This window comes from Lingula anatina, chromosome 1 (genome assembly GCF_051362555.1).
Source record: "Lingula anatina isolate TDL-2025a chromosome 1, LinAna3.0, whole genome shotgun sequence".
Classification (NCBI taxonomy): Eukaryota; Metazoa; Brachiopoda; class Lingulata; order Lingulida; family Lingulidae; genus Lingula; species Lingula anatina.
The window spans coordinates 66,078,812-66,098,679 of record NC_141767.1 but is presented as its reverse complement, the minus strand read 5'-3'; the positions used below and the strand labels follow the sequence as shown (position 1 = coordinate 66,098,679).

Below are 19,868 nucleotides of genomic sequence, written 5' to 3'. Positions count from 1 at the left end.
TACGGGTGGTGTGACAACGAATAAACCTTAAACACAACCAGTTAAATAACTTGTAAAATTATTTAAGATGCGCTGTTCAATAAAGCCCAAAATAAGAATTTGGCGAGGTACTGAAATGTCAAAGAATCAAGAACTCTCGTTCAGTGTGAATGGTACGTCTTTAAAAATTATTTTTTATTCTTAAAAGAGCTGTCATAGTTACTTAAAATAACTTATCAATCCACGCCTGCAATTACCCATAATCCACGCAATCCTGATTCTGTAGTCATGCAGCGTTGAATGTAATTGGAATAACTAATGTTGCGTTAGTTGAGAAACGACACTCCGGTAGTCACTTTGCCCAGGCAGGCTCATTAAAGATTGTATGCGTAGAAATATATTTTTTCGATCGTACGATTTATACAATAAAAAAAAACAGTCAATGGATTAAGTTATCATTTATTCACTTCCTACGCTCTGTAGTACATGTTCAAGTAACAAAATGCTATAACTTACAAATGAGATTTAAATACTATAGTATGGTTAATACGTTATTAATTATCATATGTAGAACCATATAGCGCTAAAAATGATTCATGAAAGTAACATCACTATGAAAACGAACAGCACTGCTCTTAATAAACCTGTTGTGTAAACACTTTTGAGATTGCTTCTTATTGTCATTGTTCAAATCACACTACACGTTTTTGTGTCTTCTAGAAGTGTTGATTACAGTAGTCGTACACCAACACGATGGCAAACACAATGACAAACTTGTGGAAGACATGGAAGGTGAAGTTCCTCAGAGAATGCCCATTGTGAACGACGTGGGGCGCTTCTAAACAAGCGTACAGAGCGGCGGTGAGTCCCGCGAGCCAGGCAGCGGACTCCCAATCACGATAGGACACACTGTAATACTTCCTAGAGTGAAAATAAGTTATTTGAAATGTAGACCTATTAAAATTCAAAAGTTTAAAATAACTTTACTGTAAATTGGTAGGATCATATATAGTTATTTTGTTTTCAAAAGAATTAGTGAAACCTAAGCATGTGTAATCTATGATACGTATTTATCAGCCAGCATAATGAAAAGGTAAAAATCCATTCTCAACTCACTCTTCCCATCAATATTGGGAATAAAAAAGGTCTTGGTTCATTAATTTTCACAGTGTATGTTTTATTTCACTTCACGCGAATCACACGTTTCTACTCGACGTGTTTTGGAATACTTACTTGGTCAAGAAAGACATGATTAAAACCAGACCTACGTCTGATATCAGGGCAGCCGCGAAGAACCTCGCTCCGTGCCAACTGTGCCATGGGGTACGGTCATTGTACCAAAGTGTACTAATCAACTCGGCGACAATGACACACACAACCACGCCGATACTAACGCTCACATTGATATCTGCCATTATGTACCTGCAACATCAGAGAATAATCAGAATAATCATCAGCCATTATAATATAACGATCCACATATATATATATATATATATATATATATATATATATATATATATATATATATATGTGTGTGTGTGTGTGTGTGTGTGTATATATGTAATATATCGTGCGGTATTATCCATCACATGTTCACTATTATAGACCTGACAGACATGAAACCACAAATTTGACAAGCATCGCTGATAGTCTTTATCGCTGATTGGTTCGGGTTGGAGTTTGATCTTTACGAATTATACATGAAGCGTGTAGTTCTGGCGTTTTTGAGGCTACTTAAAAGAGGTCAATAATAGTAGAAAAACCCATGTCTTGTGCATCCGTAAATATCCTCCGAGATGCTTTGATATCACATAGTAATAGTGGTTCTAAATCATCATAATTGTCACTATGAAAAAACTTCAGGGTGGAAAATACATATGCGCAAAAACTCACCAGTTGTCTATACACAAGTTCAGCGCCTTACGGTGGAGGTACAAGAGAGTTCGCTCAGTTAACTTGCAAGCTTGCTAGGGGACGCGGCTTTGACCTACAAAACCTGAGGGTTTGAAGAGCGTCTATCCACTACAGCGTGTATATTATGTTTATATTGTTTGTTGACATGACATACCTGGAGTAGGAATTTGATATCTGGGTGACCTAACAATGTTCTAAAGTAAGCGGCTTAGATATAATTTGATAGCATATTTACTTTATAACTTAAGACAGGCGATAATAATTAGCGTTTCGATTACGTGGAAATGGCATCAGCGGGCTGCAACCATTATAACTAAGAGATGGGCTTCAGAGTTTTAATTCAAAATGTGCTGGGCGTATACATGTCAGGTCAAGAGGTGTGGCCATTAACCAACACAGAATTTAAAAAAATATGAGTATAATATGAGTATAAATAGACAGAAATAGGTTAATTGAAATTACAAATAAATACAAGAATGAGAGTAAAAGAGTGAATCTACATTATAAAGATAAAAAAAGCTAAACGAAATAATCTTAAAATATCATTAAATCGCCTGCTCATTGCTAATAAACAGCTACCGGAGGCACACTACCTGACAGAGTGTGCCTTCGCTTGTTTGTTTGTTTGTTTTTGTTTTATGTCACGTAACTAACACACCCGTCTCCAATATCGACCCGATACAGATCCCAATGGATGGACATTATGTGTTGATTGTAGCCTGTCTTCAAGGTGAAAAGTTCAAATCATAATTTGTCCAAAAAGTCGATTCACAGGCAACATTCATTTATTTATTTATGTGTTTATTTAATTCCGTTGCATACATGTCTTTTTATTGCTGACATTGTTTTGTGGTCACGCAGGTTGTAAATATATCATAAAGTCGGTGCATGCAGTGCAATCAGGGGTTAGTGGGTTATTTCATTTTTACGACCTTGAATTTTGCATCTTTGAATGAGGCAAGGGGGTGAGGTCGCTATTATGAATTGATGGCATGTATCAAACTGTCTTAGTAAATTGTTTTTAAACTGATAGCCTATGGGGAAAGAGATAGAGATATGGAAAAAGACCAGCACAGTTTATTGTACACTATTCCAAATACCAGATTTGCGTTCAGTTGAACATGCAGGGTTACCATTGCATCTTTCGCAATCATTTTCTCTGTACTTGTGTGGCCATCGTATTTCATTCAGCATCCTATGTGCATTTCGCATACAACGTAGACTTACTGTATTTCAGACTTCCCGACGTCTTTCTACAGAATCCCCTCCCCACCCTACCCCTGTCTGACAGTAAAATAAGTGTCCTGAATTGTCAAGAGGGATTCATGGTTTTTAAGGTCTAAAGCGGAAAGGATAAGTAGCTTTGCAGGTTATTAAGGTACAAATACATGTATTATGACTTTTTTACCGTAAAGAAGTCAGTTTTGCATGGGTTACATTGTACATACAGTAGTTTCTTTCTTGAAGAAATTTCTTGGCGTCCTTAGCAATGTCATTGACTTTAATACTGCCGTTTTGAAAATCTGTGGAAATTTTCTGGGGAAAGTAATATTTCTGGACTGCATTATCTTATTAGAGATTATAAATATAAAAGCCAATATTTATCCCACATTTAATTACAATAACGGAAAACGCTTCACCGTGATTCCAAACCTTTAAAAATTGTGTACTGTTATATCATAAATATCGTAACTTTGTGCATCTTTGCATATGCCACAGTGTACATGATTGCGCCTTGCATGTAAAGGTCTGAAAATTCAATTAATATGTAAAATTCTAAAACCGCTACAAAACCAGCTCTTTCCTTTGCCTAGATCAATCCAAAACGAAGTATTTTTTTCTTTGCAGGCATAAGCACATGCCATTCACAAAGGATATAAAAAAATAAGTCACCCTAAGATCTAAGAAACGGTATATTAGATCTTAGAGTCACCAAAAAGTCCTTGCGTGATCTTTGGAACGTTAAGATAACTAGGACTGTCTTGAATGTTTAACTCTTCAATGGGAGAAGATCCATTACAATGTTGGTGCTGCACGTGTGGAAGGGAGAATGTTTGTGAGAACTAAGTCTGGTGTTATATGGTAAACACAGTGCAATATTTGAAAATATAAGAGGTAGGACGGCCTTTAGAGTGTACATTATTATTTTAGTTATATACATATACATTTGATATAAATATTGACGTACCTCGATCTTCAACAAGCAGGGTTTTGCAGTGTTAGTACTGTAAATGGTGGAAGTTCGTGTGTATTTGGGTAAATAAGTTGTCGATATTTAATGTATGTTTATACATGCTGTACTTTGCAGTTTTGCTAAAAAGCATACCTAATGGAACCAAAAGACTTCTCTCCCTTCCTACCACATGGTATCACGTTTGGCACCTACACTGATGACGAGATTTTAGGTCTGAGTGTGAAGGAGTTGACCAACCCCCAGTCATTTGATTCCCTGCAACACCCTACCAGTGGCGGACTGTACGATCCAGCTCTCGGTATGTATGTATATGCAGTCAGGGTTTAAAAAAAGAGTGCACTTTAGCATTGTACACTTCTGATGTGTTATTTAAGAATTGTTACTTGTCTTACAACTTTATTTTTACATTAAAATTCCAGATGTGTAATATGCACACATTTTGCAATTATCACATGTACAGGCAAAGCCAAAAGAATCCTTTGGGACTAAAGATGTCAGTTGTAATGTGAATTTTTGCACCATTGTTACAACATCCTTTGGGTAAAACAAGATGTTTTCACTCTCAGGTCCACAAGACAGAGATGACCAGTGTGAGACCTGTGGTCAGATGAGCCAGTGGTGTCCAGGCCACATGGGACATATATCCTTGCCATTACCTGTGTATAACCCTGTGTTCTTTAAGAACCTATTCCAGGTAGGCAAATGAGTAAATATAATCTGATAGTTTCATTAGATGTGGTTTAGTTATGTTAGTGAAAATTGAATTAAACTTGAACTTAAGAAGTGTGGAAAATATTCAGTACCTTATAGTCCATATATATTTGTTTTAGTTATTTTGTTAGGTCAAACAGCATCAAAGGCTGACCGAAATTAGTGTGTCTGTCTGCTTTTTGTTTTGTAAAGAGGAAGCATGGCATTTTTAAGTATATGCTTGGCTTGTATGTTTTTCTGTCCAATTCTTTTTCTTTCAGATTCTGAAAGGCACATGCTTTTCTTGTAACAGATTGCTTGCCAGGGGTGCCCAATGTTCTCTTATCACCCACCAGCTGACTGCTTTAGATCATGGGTTACTACACATTGTAGGGGAGATGCAGGACTTGTATTCTAATGTACTGAATGAACAGGGAACAGATATAGGCATGGAGGATACAATACAGAGACAGCTGGAAGAGTGCCTCCAGTCAGCACTCGGAGTGAACATAGAAAGTAAGCACATCAAATAATGCACTTTGAATTAGTACAGAGAGATGATAATCACTGGTAAAAGTATACTTTCAACGAACTCCAGGAGTGATGCATTTTGAACTTTTGTGTAATTTATTTATGGAGCCTAAGTCATTCCTGACTTAAAGATTACATACTTTGTAATTCTCAGACTTAACTGTTTTTGTGAAAATGATTTTGAAAACAGACTAATAAAAAGCTACAATTTTTAATAAAATTGACCAATTGATATATTTTCTGCAAATGTTGTAAAACATCAAGAAATTACAATAGGGATAGTGCACTGTACTTATTTTTATTTTATTTTTGTTTTTTCAAGATGGTAACTCCTATCAAGTGAAACACATCACTGAAATGAAGCAGCAACTAATCAAACAATTTCTCAAGGACCACCTTATACCAAAAGGCAAAATATGTGGACACTGCAAGATGCCAGTGAAGCCTATGCGATCAGAACACAACACAAAAATCTTTTTCCAGAAAGGACTAGATAGAAAAAGTGCCAGGGAAATGATTGAGAAGAAAAACAGACAGAAACAGCAAAGAAAGCAAGTGTTATTAATGTTGTTTTGAAATATGATAAACTGTGTATACTCTACATTTACCTGACTAAATGATAGGGAACACATTCTGAATGATTTATATGCTTTTTGAATTTCAAAATTAAAATTATTCATTTTTGTGTAAAAGTGAAGATGTTGGTAATATATTCCAGAAAATGAGTTCTGATCTGTAAGTATGAATATTTTTTTTTGTTTTCTAGGCAAGCCCTGCAGGAGGGTAATTCTGAATACTTGGAAGATGAAGTAGTTGAAATGGAAGATGAAAAGAATGAGCCTTCAGAAGGTAAAAATAGATATGGAGAAGAACAAAGATTTCTTAAAACTAAATTTAAACATCTCCATAGCAAGCAGGCATAAAATAGAGCCAGTGCTGAGAGTAAAATCAATGATTTAGAAAATGCTTCATCTAAACTTTTATATACAGATTATTGACATGTTGAGTAAGGAGAGGTCATCTTATTTCCAGATTTAAATGAAAAGGAAGTGTCTGCAATCAGCGAACAGCTGTACTTGACACCTATGGAGGCACGCAGTCACATACGAAAAGTGTGGAGTAATGATAAGGCAGTTTTCATGAAACTGTTTGGGGCTTTAATTATGAAAAACTCACACAAATACCCAACAGATATCTTCTTCTTGGATGTTGTGTCTGTAGCACCAAACAGATTTAGACCGGTAAAAATGTTGTCTTAGAATACTAATATAACTGTTTCAGTTGAAATACACATTATGCTATAATGTAAGTACCATAAAAGAGAAAATTGTGACATTTTTTTTTTGAAATCCAAGCATTACAGTAGCTTTTTTAAGAGAAAAAAGTTCCAAATATTGTTTGATTCATTTGGAGAAGATTATATGTGTGATTGAACAGACATTTATCTTTCGTAATGTAGATGGCTGTGATGAAAGAGAGAAAATATGAACATCCCCAGTCAGGGAATCTTAGTAAAGTTCTCCTAGATGCCATTACTATACGTCAAATATTGGCAGATATTCAGAGATCAGAGAAAGAAGGTGCTGATATAACACGCTCTGAAGAAGAAACGGTGAGTGGGCTGTAGTTTTATTAATTGTGTTTAGTTGTACAAGTTACAAATAAATGCCCACGTTTTAACAAATTTTGAATATCATCATAGCGAGAAATAAAGAAAAGGCTGGACTAAGTGATATTGGTGCATAGTAGATGAGGAAACAAACAGAAACCTGTTAAATGATGGTCAAATAATTAGTAACCAGAAGGATAATTGTAAACAAGATATATATATATATATATATATATATATATATATATATATATATATATATATATATATATATATATATATATATATATAAACAAATCACATTGGGTTTATGTAAAAAACAATTGTTCAGCCAAATTATTTAGTCTACATGGATTATTTAAAGTATATTGTATATTTATCTCTTTCAGACTCTTCTTGAAAGTGTTCCTGGGAAAAGTCTGACAGAAAAGCTACAGAATGTCTGGGTCAGGATGCAAACCCAAGTGAACTGTGTAGTGGACAGTGAATTAGATAAAATGTCCACTGATAAACACCCAGGAATAAAACAGGTTAGAGTCAGGAAAAACCAACGGAGGATTATCTAGTTTAATTGTTTTTGGATAAAATTCTTATTTACAGGAGGTGCACTATTTTCCCAAAACAAAATGCATATTCAGTCCATTTTTCTAAAAAAAATGGTGAGGTAAAAATTTGAAATCATTTCCCTTATAATTGTTCTATGGCCCATTGAAAAAAAAAATTAAATGCCTTGGACTTGATATTTAGATTTGCTAAGATTATTGTCACGATGTTGTTTTTTAGAGTGAACTAAATGTTTAGATTGATTATCAGACTTTGGTTGTATGAAGCACAGATCCCCTTGTTATTTGACAGATCTTCATCTAGATGTTAAGCTGCCAGCTTATATGAATCATAAACGATATTTCTAGTTACTTGAGAAGAAGGAGGGTCTGTTTAGGAAGCACATGATGGGGAAGAGGGTGAACTATGCTGCTAGATCCGTCATCTCACCAGACCCTTATATTAACACTGATGAGATAGGGATACCGATGGTGTTTGCTCTTAAACTGACCTATCCTCAGCCGGTCACTCCTTGGAATGTCCAAGAGCTGAGGCAAGCTGTCATCAATGGACCAAGGCAACATCCTGGGTAAGGAACTGCAGTTGAATGGAGCTGCAGATGATGCTGAATTCCATACAGTTATGAAGTGAAATACTTCTGAATTGTGATTTCAACCAATGGGCCATTTTTTTTTTCACTTAAAATTTCATTTCAAATTGTTTTAAACTGTTATAATTGTTAGGCCTATGAAAGGAAATATATGGATGAATATATATTAAAAAACGTGATGGAATGCATTCAAAGTTGCTTTATTACATATCATATATTATCTATCAGCTGATATGATCTGGTGTTGTAGTGCTGTATTTGCTGAAAATGAAACTTATAATTGTTAGGCCTATTAAAGGAAATGTATTGATTGAAAATATTTAAAAAACATGACAGAATGGATTTAAAATCATTACATTTCATAATCATTTATCTATAAGCTCATATGATCTGGTGTTGTAGTGCTGTATTTGTTGAGAATGAAGATGGTACCAGGATCATGTTGAACCCCACAGATGTCAGACAGAGGGAAGCCATAGCCAAGGAATTGCTGACACCAAGCACATTTTATCATGGACCCCCAGAGAGCAAGAAGGTAAACTGGGCAACAGCCACAAGTCTTGTGTCAGTATTGTATTTGGATCAATTACTGAAATAATTCTCATGCCAGGAAATGATAACACATTTTGTTTGGGGGGCTGGCAATTAATAGTTCTGTAATTTAGGACAGGCGTGTCAGCAGCAAACTGATTTGTTGAAAATGATGCTTTGGAAATTAATTTTAATATATTTAATGTATCAAATGAAAATTTATTATTACAGGTGCTACGACATTTAAAGAATGGAGATGTTCTGTTGTTAAACAGGCAGCCAACTCTTCATAGACCAAGTATACAGGCACACAAGGTATGTAAGTCAAAACAGATAATCAGGAGTGTTATTTTTTTAAATAATAGTTATGTTATGTTAGGTTTGGTAACTCAGAAAAATATACAATCACTTTTACATAAAGATCTTGGTGTCATACATGCATGTTATTTCCAGGCCCGTGTGTTGCCAGCGGAGAAAACATTACGTCTTCATTATGCCAACTGTAAGGCCTACAATGCTGACTTTGATGGAGATGAAATGAATGCTCACTTTGTCCAAGATGAGATAGCCAGGGCTGAGGCTTACACAATAGGTAATCTCACACACATCCTCTTGTTTGTATTTTTGTATTTTTTGTGTCATCATAACATATAACACATTTTTATTACACTTTGATTATGGCTATCTGTAAACATTATTTAGAATATTTGATATGTTTCCGAAAGTTTTTCCATACATAGTTTCCTTGTATTTTAGCCAGCACCAACTTCCAGTACTTGGTCCCCAAAGACGGGACACCACTTGCTGGCTTGATTCAAGACCACATGGTCTCTGGTGTGATGCTTACTATGAGAGGGCGGTTCTTTAACAGGTGAGTGACGGGTCACATAGTCTTTGGAATGATGCTTACAATGAGAGGGAAGTTCTTTAGCAGGTGAGTGACAGGTCAGGTACAAGATCATATGGTCTTTGGCATGATGCTCACTGTTAGAGAGTGGTTCTTTAGTAGGTGAACAGCAGGTCAGGTACAAGATCACTTTGTCTTAGATGAGGCACTGGATCATTCCCATCCATAGTGACCAATTTTTATTTAATATAAAGAAATCATTTATTCATAACTGTCAACCTGATACGGAGGATTGTAAATTTTGTACAGCTTTTGTTTAAAGCACATGAAATAATCAGTTTACCAGACTTATTATGATATCTTTATTTCAGAGGAGACTACCAGCAGCTTGTATATGCAGCACTTACAGATAAATATGGACCAGTGAAAATGCTGAGACCAGGCATGATTAAGCCAGTGAAATTATGGTCAGGAAAACAAGTAAGTCATCACCATCTCTCACCATGATAGATATTTCAAATACTTAAATATGTAACATATAATCTGGGATTAACTATAGATTAAAAAATTGCCTTTATTAAAAAACTTAAATGGTTTTCTGCTGGAAGAAGTAGTTTTTAATGTAGCTTATTCAAAGAATTATTTATTTCCCAGGTCCTTTCTACTGTGCTGCTGAACCTGATTCCTGAAGGCAAACCAGCTTTGAACCTGCATGGCAAAGCAAAGATAGCTGCCAAGGTGAGAATTTCCCCTATTTGCATTTCCTTTTTCTCTTGAAAGCAGTTACCTCTGTTAACCATACCATGCATTACTTGTAATTCATTTAAGAGGGGAAGCATACAAAATCTAATATTTTAGCATTAAAATGCAGTCAACTGTGCCATTTGTTTTACGACAACTTACCTGTAAAAGGTGTGTGACCATTATGAAAAACAGTCCTGCTTTTCAACTCATTATTTTTTTATTTGATTAACAAAATAACTTAATTTGTAATATAAGTACCTACTAGTCATTTCATGTAATATGAACCAAACTGATTTCTGCAGAACTGGTTAGCTGGTCAGCCGAGGGCATGGTTGGCCGGAGGACAAGCCCTGAAGGATGAGTCCATGAGTGAATCTGAGGTGGTCATCCGGTCAGGAGAACTGCTGTGTGGGGTACTGGACAAGGGGCACTATGGACCCACGCCGTATGGTTTAGTGCACTGTTGCTATGAGGCAAGTATGGATGGGACTGCATAATAGCATTGCGGGATTAATGTCATCAAATAGTTGTCCATTTTGTGCATGTTGGAATGTTTTGTTACTTGAATAATGTAACTTTCTCATCTTAGTACAGTCTTCTTGCTACAAACATGTAACATGATAATGCACAGGGACGTTCTTGTAATGTCTTCCCGCAGATAAGTACAATACTAATATAGAATGACATGTCTTTTCTTTTTGTAGCTATATGGAGGAGTAGTGGCCTGCAAACTGTTGACAAGTTTAGCCAAACTCTTTACAACCTTTCTTCAGCAACATGGGTTCACTTTAGGCCCTGAGGATATTTTGGTGACCCCACAGGTAAACAAGTTGAATCAAGGTGTTGTGTCTAAGAAGATATTAATGTTGCTCTATCCTTATTCTTTTTACTTTAAGTGCTGTCAACTGATTACTGCTGTGAATATATTTGAAGATAAAGTATTGTATTTAAAAAAAGATAAATATTCAAGACTTTTCTCTTCTCCTCTCCCGTAGGCTGACGTGAAGAGAAAGAAGAATGTGGATGCCTCTCGGCTGTGTGGGGATGAGGCGGCAGCCAAAGCCATGGGTGTAAATTCCCCAGATGACACTAAAACCCTGCTGCAGAAGTTAGAGAAAGCACATTATAACAAAGATGGACGCCATATGATGGAGCTAGACCTGGCCATGAAGCAGAAAACAGATGAATATCAGAATAACATAGCAAAGTAAGATTGTGTTATAGTGACTCTTTGCATAAATTTGTAATATTATATTTTATAAAGTAAATATGATAGACAGTATATTTTGTTATTTTTTTCACATAACTTTGACTTGCTTATTTCTTGTTGTTCTAGAGTTTGTATGCCACATGGGCTACAGAAAATATTTCCAAATAATAATTTACAGTTAATGGTCCAGTCTGGTGCTAAAGGGTCATCAGTAAGTACATGTTTCATAACACTTTTATCACATAGGAATTCTGTTTAACACGTGATATAAACTCATGTATCTCGAAAAAAATGTTTAGTCGGAGCATAGATGGAGCAGTTGCCTTCAGCTTAGTGCTATTATGTACCCACTTGCCAACCAGAGTCTGTTCTTTATTGTGGCATTAATCAAGGACTTCTTTTCTGATCCCTATGCCTGTTGGAAAAAATATGGCTTTGAATCCCTGATTATGAGTGTTTGTATGTGTTTCAAAGACAAATACATTTTTTCATTTTCATAATGTTCTCTTTAACGAAGCATTAGCTTTTTAGTGTGGCAATTCTCTACATTATTCAGTATAATACACATTTGATCTTACGCTTGGATTATATGTATATTTTTACTCCTAGGTGAACTGTATGCAGATCTCATGCCTTCTAGGTCAGATAGAGTTAGAAGGTCGTCGACCCCCTCTCATGCTCAGTGGGAGATCATTGCCCTCTTTTCTCCCCTATGACACATCCCCCAGGGCGGGAGGGTTTGTGGACGGCAGGTTTCTTACTGGGATTAGACCTCAGGAATATTTCTATCATTGTATGGCAGGCAGAGAGGTATGACTAGCCATTGTGACACATATTTCTGCTGTTTATAATTAATAATAACTTATTCAGTTATATATGTATGTAAACTTTACACCAGAAATTCTGATCTCTTCACATGGATAACAAAGTGAAACAATAATAATGATAATAATGATTAAAAAAATCATCAGTTTTCGTCCATTTAGATGTGAAAATAAAATGAGATCTGGAGATAGATGCATAAATATGAAAAGATTGAAACTTAAAGTGATTAGTTATTAGAAATAGATGCAAATTTCGAATGTAACATTTATTTTCACCAATGTCCAGACTCGGCATAAATTTGCCTTGCTGTACATGTAGGCACTGTCTTATATTTAACCATTTGTTGAATTAGTTTGTAACCTTTTTGCACAGTGTGAAGTCTGTTTGGCAGAAGCAAAGATCCCTCATTAGAGACTTCATAATTGCAGGGTTTGATAGACACAGCTGTGAAGACCAGTAGAAGTGGCTACTTACAGAGATGTATCATCAAACATCTGGAGGGTATTATGGTCAACTATGACATGTCAGTGAGGGACAGTGACGGTAGCGTGGTCCAGGTAATGGGGGAAATGATGTGTTGCCATGAAAAGTATTACAATTGTATAGTTAATGTAATGTGAATCATTTGAATCAGGGGTAGATTTAGGGTGTCTTCTGGTCTTCCGGAAGACGGTCAGACTTTCAAGTTTACATTGGCCGGTATCTAATTTTTTCTGTCGGAAGACAGTCAGAAATGGAGGATGGATCAACAGGGATAAATTGGAAGACTGTCAGAAAAAAACTCTGGATCCGCCCCTGTGAATGTTAGCTTATGTAAACTTTTATTAAATGAAGTATTATACTAAATATTACCCAATTTTAATATTTTTTTCTATATGTGTGGTTGTTTTAGAGATACAAAGGCCAAAATCAAAAACAAAAGCAAAAATTAAGTATTGCTTTTATTTACCCGATTTAGCAGTCTCAGAAAGCTGATGGGATAGTCATTAGCACTGCTTGCAGTAAAAGAATAAAGAAAAATGAAATGCTTCTCTCCAGGTTGTTAAATTATAGATTAAGTCTAATTTGATTTTCTTTTTCAGTTTCAATATGGTGAAGACAGCTTGGACATTCTGAAAACACCATTCTTAAACAAGAAACAGTTTCCCTTCCTAATAAGCAACCAGAATGTTGTCCTTAATGAGACAGAGTTGAAGAGAACAGAAAGCATTGTGGACACTACCACAGCTGGAACACTGCACAAAAAGGTGAAATAGATTTTCAGGAAGAAAAGGGCGGGTGTTTGGTTAACCACATAATTTTTATACATGTATACATAATTTAAAGCAGAAAATATGTATCACATTGTTTTACAATAATTGTAGAAAAGGATATATATTCCATTATTTCGTAAAATTTTTTTAGAATTTGACATCTTGCTTACTAAGTGCAATTTCTGACAAACTCAGGATTTGATTTTGTAAGAATTTTTTTTGAATTGTATCACATTGAGATTTTTTTATGCTGTATTTTCAGAAATGAAAATGTGTTTATGTCTCTAAGCATAAGTGCATGCTATATGTCTTTTTCAAAGTTTTAAACAACACAGTTGTTAAATTGATATTCATTTTGCCTTTGTTAGCTCAAAAAGTGGCACAAAAAGAACCCCAGTTCATCCAAGACAAGGACATCTGGATTCCTCAGCTACAGTCAGAAGGTGTGGGGTTCTATCACTGAGCAGCACCCAGACACTGAGCTGGGAAGTCATGGGAGAAGTAAAGCCACTGAGGCTGTATGTGCAGCATGGAGGCAGCTTGAGGAGAAAAAGAAAAGAAAGTTAGAGAAACGCCACTCTCGCTGCCCAGACCCTGTGGCAGCTGACCTTAGCCCTGCACGATATTTTGGATCTCTTTCTGAAAGCATGCTTGAAATGATGGATGAATATATCAAGAAAAATCCTGATAATGTATGTATCATTGTTTATGTTGGTCAAATTAAGTTAGAAATAGAGCGACTTTCACAAATAATTTAAGAAGTCTAATAGCACAAATTCTATTTCTTTTTTTTTTGTTTTTATTATTGGATGCCTTTACTTTCTGCACATGTTGATAATATTCACAACAGTACAGCCTTTATGTTAGTTAGAGTATTGTAAAAGGATTAGAAATAAGCAACTGCATGATGTTAGTTAGAGTATTGTAAAAAGATTAGAAATAAGCAACTGCATGACTTCTTAATTGTGGTTGTTACTTGCTTCATGGCTGCATATTTTAATGAGTTCAGTTCCGCTTGTGGGTAGCATTTTCATAGAAGTAAATATATTCTATTTCAGTTGTTGGTAGATGACACTGAGACTCCGGTCACTCCTGGGCACATCTCTACTGACCGGTTCAAGACAATGCTCTTCTCAAGAACTATGAACTGTCTAGCTGAGCCGGGGGAAGCTGTAGGGTTACTTGCTGCTCAGGTAAGTTCATTCTTATCTTACATTTCTCAAATTTTTTGAAATTAATGTTTGGGCAAGTATACATGACTTTGCATCATTTTAAAAATCTATTTTGTTTTTATCAAAAAATAATGTATTTATATTTATTTATATATTTATATGTATGGCATAAATATTTCAGTCTATTGGAGAACCCTCCACACAGATGACACTGAATACTTTTCACTTTGCTGGGCGTGGTGAAATGAACGTAACTCTGGGTATTCCTCGACTGCGTGAAATCCTCATGGTCGCTAGTGCCAATATAAAGACCCCAAACATGGACATCCCCATTCTCAACACTGAGTATGCTAAAAAGAAAGCCAAACCACTGCAGCTCAAGTTGAACAAGGTTGTTTTGGCCCAGGTGAGTTTGTTTTGTTTGGTTGAGTGACACATGAGTGTGATAGTTGAGATTAAGTGGAAGGCCAGGTTATTGTGTTAGTTGGATCAACAATTCATGAAGATATTTTAACAAACTAGTATCTGTAAACTTTCACCATGTGTTGTTATTTCAAAATTGTTAACTATTCTGCTGTATTTTCAGGTGCTTGAAGATGTAAAAGTGTGTGAATATTTGGCTGTGAAAAATAAGGTGTAAGTTTTTTTATGACATTTCACTTCACTGCTGATCCTTCAGATATTTGGAATCATAATCATTGGATGTGGAAAAACTGGAAGTATTTAAGATTGCGTTTGCTCAGAGTAAATGGTTGATTAATGAATGCTTGGTAATTGATACGTGCACAAACAAAAAACTTCTTCAGAATTAAAATTCATCTCAATTTTAATTTATAGCATAGATATTTTTTCTTTCAGAGATAAAAGCAGGATGTACAGACTGACTTTTAAGTTTCTACCATATGAAACCTACAAGAAGGACTTCTGTGTCACCCCGAGCAAGGTGCTGTCTTACATGGAAAAGAAATTCATCAGACATCTGTGTGATGCTGTGAAAAAGAGAATCTTGGAACTGTCGAAGGCAAAGTAAGTAGCTACTGTAGGGTCATATGTAAGTTTTGATTTTAATGATATATTTTCTATGGTATGTGATATGTATATGTTGCAGCTGAATATTCACTGTGTTGCTTATGATGGGTACAGCTCAGTAGATCTAATACTTCCAGACATCTGCATTCCTAATTGAGATTTTAAACTTGTCATTCCCCACTTAATGACTTGACAGTATTACTTAAATCAATATTAAAATTAATAACTCAAGATTGAGTCAAGAATTACGATCAAGTCTGATCATTATTCTTGTCACTATGCATATCTTCATGTGCTTATTTCATAAGTACAGGGCTGAGACATTTTTGACTTATTCTCTATCAATTTCTCACCTGCACTTTTCAGAATGGTAAGCACTGCCACAGTAGTAGAGAGAAAAAGACCTCAGACAGAAAATGAGCCTGCTAACAATACTGCCAATGAGGAGGATGACCTGGCATCTGATGATGACTTGAATGATGGGGATGCTGCTGCAGTGAAGGAAAGGGAGAGACAGATGCAGGAGAGAGATTATCAGGGAGAAGAGGAGGAGAAGGAAGAGGTTGGGGAAGAGGAGGAAGAATCAGGTTTTGTATTCATTGTGGTACAGCATATAATAGAGAGAGTTACCATGAAAAGAGGATGATAACATTTTTTATTATGACGTAGGAGAGGGATGTATGTGATAGACAAGCATATTTTCAGAGCAAATTAAATGTAAATTCTTTGACTTTTAGTTGCACAGTGTGAAGGTTTTAAAGTGAAAAGTATAAAGTACAAAATTTTTTTCATTTTGTTTTGGAGTGGTAAGATATTGTATTGATGATTTATCTATATCTTTGTTTCTTTGATTTAATATATATCATATTGCAGATGATGACCTTGAAGAGGAGGACTGGTCTATAGATGGCAGTAGTATCGGTCAGTCAGAGTCAGACATGTCCAGGCCGGTGACTCCAGAACCTGGACTTGCCTCTTCCAAAGTATCAAAGAAAAAGAGTAAAAAGAAGAAAAGGAAAGTGGAAATGGATGAAATTAGAGTGAATGTAAGTTCTTGTTGACATCAAATTGTCATATTGCTTGATTGTAAACTTTGTTTCTTTTAAAAAAGCTGAATTATATATTGCACTGTTCCAGGCTGTGCCTTATAGTCCCCAGTGGGTACACTGTTATACGATATAATATGCTGTTCCAGGCTGTGTTATGCAGTCACCAGTGGGTACACAGTTATACTATATAATATACTGTTTCAGGCCATGTTATGCAGTCACCAGTGGGTACACAGTTATATTTTATAATACTAGTATACTGTTTCAGGCTATGTTATGCAGTCACCAGTGGGTACACAGTTATACTATATAATATACTGTTTCAGGCTATGTTATGCAGTCACCAGTGGATACATATAGCTATACTATATAATATACTGTTTCAGGCTGTGTTATGCAGTCACCAGTGGGTACACAGTTATACTATATAATATACTGTTTCAGGCTATGTTATGCAGTCATCAGTGAGTACACAGTTATATTTTATAATACTAGTATGCTGTTTCAGGCTGTGTTATGCAGTCACCAGTGGGTACACAGTTATACCTATGATGCAGACAGTGAAGAGAAGTGTCAGGTCACACTCAAGGTAAGAAGACAAAAACCAGATTATTCTTTCACAACTAAGGTTTTTGTGCTTCACTTCTCTCTAGTATTAAAGATGATTTAAAACAAAAATATCTTCACATTCGAAAAGCAACTTGTGATAATACTAAAATATAGTTTGCATAATAGACTAAATTTTAATTCTAGGAATAGATTTTTAAAATTCCCTTATACGTCTGTCTGTTCATGTTGCCAGAGTTGAAGTCAAAATGAGAGCTGTGCACATTTCTCCTTATTTTTTTTTACATTCTGATTTTATATGTAAAAAATTCTGGCCATTTTAAATGATTATATCCAAATCAATGCAGTCTTGATACAGGCACTGTGTGGCACATTAGTTTCATGTACATGTAAATCTCTCTTGTTTGTTAAATTTTATTTAAGATTAGATAAAAAATATCTATACAGTTCTTGTTTGTCCATGAGTAACTTCAGAAAGACATATATTCTCTTGTTCCAGCTTGCCCTCTCAGACACCAGGTTTGACATGGCCTCTCTGATAGAGAGTGAGGCCAGGCGAGCAGTGGTTCACCAGGTTCAGGGGATCACCAGGGCAATCCTGGGGGAGGTGAAAACACCAGGGCAAGAAGGAACACACCTCAGGACAGAGGGGGTTAATATTGTGGTAAGATCATGTTTGATAAGTGCCCAGTGCAGTGGACACAATGTGCTATTGAGTTCGTTTTTCTCAAGCTAGAGTGGGTGGGGAGGTACTTGAAATTTTTACACATGTACATCTTTTTTATCACAAGTCCAGAACTAGATTATTTTCATACTTGTAAGTGAGCAAAAGACTGGTTCGACTAAGTTTATCAAATTGATTGATGTTACTAAAAATCATCATTGTTGGTCTTTGATTTTAGGAAATGTACCAGTATGACCGTGTCCTTGACCTTGACAGACTGTACACCAATGATATCCATGCTATAGCAGAGACGTATGGTATAGAAGCTGCAGCCAGGGCTATTTTAAAGGTGATACTGATATTCAATTCATTGGCTCTTTAAAAAGTTGGCAAATAAAAAGTAAGTAACTTAACATAAGGAACTTACATTAACATCCTCCTCTCAAAATCTGGGTTTTTGGTGAGCTGAAAAATATATAGAGTAGGCCATTGTGAAAAACTATTTAACTCCAGTTACATGTATAGTAAGCAAAATTTTAAAAATGCTTTCCAGGAATGCAGAGATGTGTTTGCTGCCTATGGCATTCAGGTTGACTATCGACACCTCTCCCTTATAGCAGACTATATGACCTTTGAAGGAAGTTATAAGCCTTTCAATAGAATGGGAATTGAATCCAACTCCTCGCCATTGCAGAAAATGAGCTTCGAAACCACCATGCATTTTCTCAAACAAACCACCATCTCAGGTAAGGTTTTGTGGGAGTCTTGAAGGGGGCCTGATATATTTCTGCTGTGGGCTTATGGGTGCAGTGGTCTTAACGTGAAATAGATATTTCAAGATTCTTTTTAGCAGAACGTGCTTTATCACAAATTTTGATTGTCAGATTATTGCACTAACAAACTTTCTTTCTAACTTTCTCACTTTCATTTTGAAGTATAAATGCAAGCATTGGTATAAAGTCCAATATTTGTTTTGTTATTTGTCTTTTAGAATGGTATTTCAAATTTAATTGCTTTACTTGTGTTTACAGGTTCCAAGGATGATTTGAAGTCTCCGTCTGCCCGTCTGGTAGTAGGCAGAGTGGTGGATGTGGGTACAGGAAGCTTTGGACTGAGACAACCACTCATAGTATCATAACATGCATGATGAACATGATTGGTACTAATGTATAAAATAGGCATTTGTTTCATTTCATTAAAGATATTTAAGAACAGTCTTTGAAAGGGCAATGGATGACGAATGTGAAACTTGTGACTTTGAATATGTTAACTGAGTGATCACTGGTTGTGGTGAAGACAACCTTGGACAATATTTCTCAGCATAACAGTCCACCAGGTATTGGCTCAACAGTATGGAATGAGACTAAAACAAGTCAGAATCAAGAACAATTAGTCATTGAAATTTTCCCATCTCCATTGAATGCCTACTAGTAGGGAGAAACAGACCCTGAGGTTAATCTTTGGAGGACATATTTATGTAAATGTTTAAGCACAGGAAGGATGGGACATGGCATTAGGTGCTGGTTCATTACCTAAGGGGATGTGCAGAGTGGAGTGGTTTTGGCTGGAGTTAAAAAGTGAACTTGTACAACAGGTGAACTGCTATGGAATCCATCCAAAAACAACATCTTCATGCTGTGACTTAGTGGTTGCATTAGACCTGTTTGAAGTACAAAGAGAATATCACATTTACAGGAATTCAGAATGGGTAGTGCTTGGTGTACATCATGTACTTTATTGTGATAATTGAAGACAAATGTAATGGACACTTATTTTTGTTAAGATAAAAAGGTGCAAGTGCAAATTATTTTACTGAGTAACTGTTTTTCATTAAAATGAGATGTATAACTTTCGTAAAATGTCTTTTGTTATTTAAACAAAATAGAATAAAAAAATGAACATGC

The 19,868-nt window shown here is 35.7% G+C and overlaps 2 protein-coding genes across 3 annotated transcripts; one reads left to right on the top strand and one right to left on the bottom strand.

The window, feature by feature from the left end:
* Positions 1-422: 422 nt before the first annotated feature.
* On the bottom strand, positions 423-2,033 carry LOC106172751 (uncharacterized). The gene is made up of 3 exons (XM_013553588.3): positions 1,876-2,033; positions 1,213-1,401; positions 423-900 (listed from the first exon to the last, which is right to left on the bottom strand). The coding sequence occupies exons 2-3, from the start codon at positions 1,392-1,394 to the stop codon at positions 696-698; spliced, it is 387 nt and encodes a 128-aa protein (XP_013409042.2). The 5' UTR covers positions 1,395-1,401; positions 1,876-2,033; the 3' UTR covers positions 423-695.
* Positions 2,034-3,886: 1,853 nt separating this feature from the next.
* On the top strand, positions 3,887-19,868 carry LOC106172743 (DNA-directed RNA polymerase I subunit RPA1). 2 transcript variants are annotated; one of them, XM_087001994.1, is made up of 35 exons: positions 3,887-4,011; positions 4,205-4,388; positions 4,657-4,784; positions 5,062-5,296; positions 5,634-5,862; positions 6,078-6,160; positions 6,344-6,552; positions 6,771-6,923; positions 7,310-7,450; positions 7,832-8,052; positions 8,476-8,608; positions 8,836-8,919; positions 9,058-9,196; positions 9,361-9,475; positions 9,823-9,931; positions 10,106-10,189; positions 10,498-10,668; positions 10,900-11,016; positions 11,191-11,402; positions 11,532-11,616; positions 12,015-12,215; positions 12,659-12,787; positions 13,313-13,477; positions 13,852-14,175; positions 14,542-14,676; positions 14,837-15,061; positions 15,242-15,291; positions 15,514-15,681; positions 16,051-16,271; positions 16,558-16,730; positions 17,242-17,322; positions 17,800-17,964; positions 18,203-18,313; positions 18,518-18,710; positions 18,996-19,868. In XM_087001994.1, the coding sequence occupies exons 2-35, from the start codon at positions 4,226-4,228 to the stop codon at positions 19,100-19,102; spliced, it is 5,259 nt and encodes a 1,752-aa protein (XP_086858120.1). In that variant the 5' UTR covers positions 3,887-4,011; positions 4,205-4,225; the 3' UTR covers positions 19,103-19,868. The 2 variants fall into 2 exon arrangements, with proteins under 2 accessions (XP_086858120.1, XP_086858121.1); XM_087001995.1 differs by lacking the exons at positions 17,242-17,322; positions 17,800-17,964; positions 18,203-18,313; positions 18,518-18,710; positions 18,996-19,868 and adding an exon at positions 16,880-16,939.

Bases quoted from the DNA above. Each gene is read 5' to 3' on its own strand.
- LOC106172751 (XM_013553588.3), bottom strand. From the start codon at position 1,394: ATGGCAGATATCAATGTGAGCGTTAGTATCGGCGTGGTTGTGTGTGTC. The intron at 901-1,212 runs GTAAGTATTCCA...TTTTCACTCTAG, and splicing joins ATCATGTCTTTCTTGACCAA to GAAGTATTACAGTGTGTCCT.
- LOC106172743 (XM_087001994.1), top strand. From the start codon at position 4,226: ATGGAACCAAAAGACTTCTCTCCCTTCCTACCACATGGTATCACGTTT. The intron at 14,176-14,541 runs GTATGTATCATT...ATTCTATTTCAG, and splicing joins TCAAGAAAAATCCTGATAAT to TTGTTGGTAGATGACACTGA. The intron at 17,323-17,799 runs GTAAGAAGACAA...CTCTTGTTCCAG, and splicing joins AGTGTCAGGTCACACTCAAG to CTTGCCCTCTCAGACACCAG.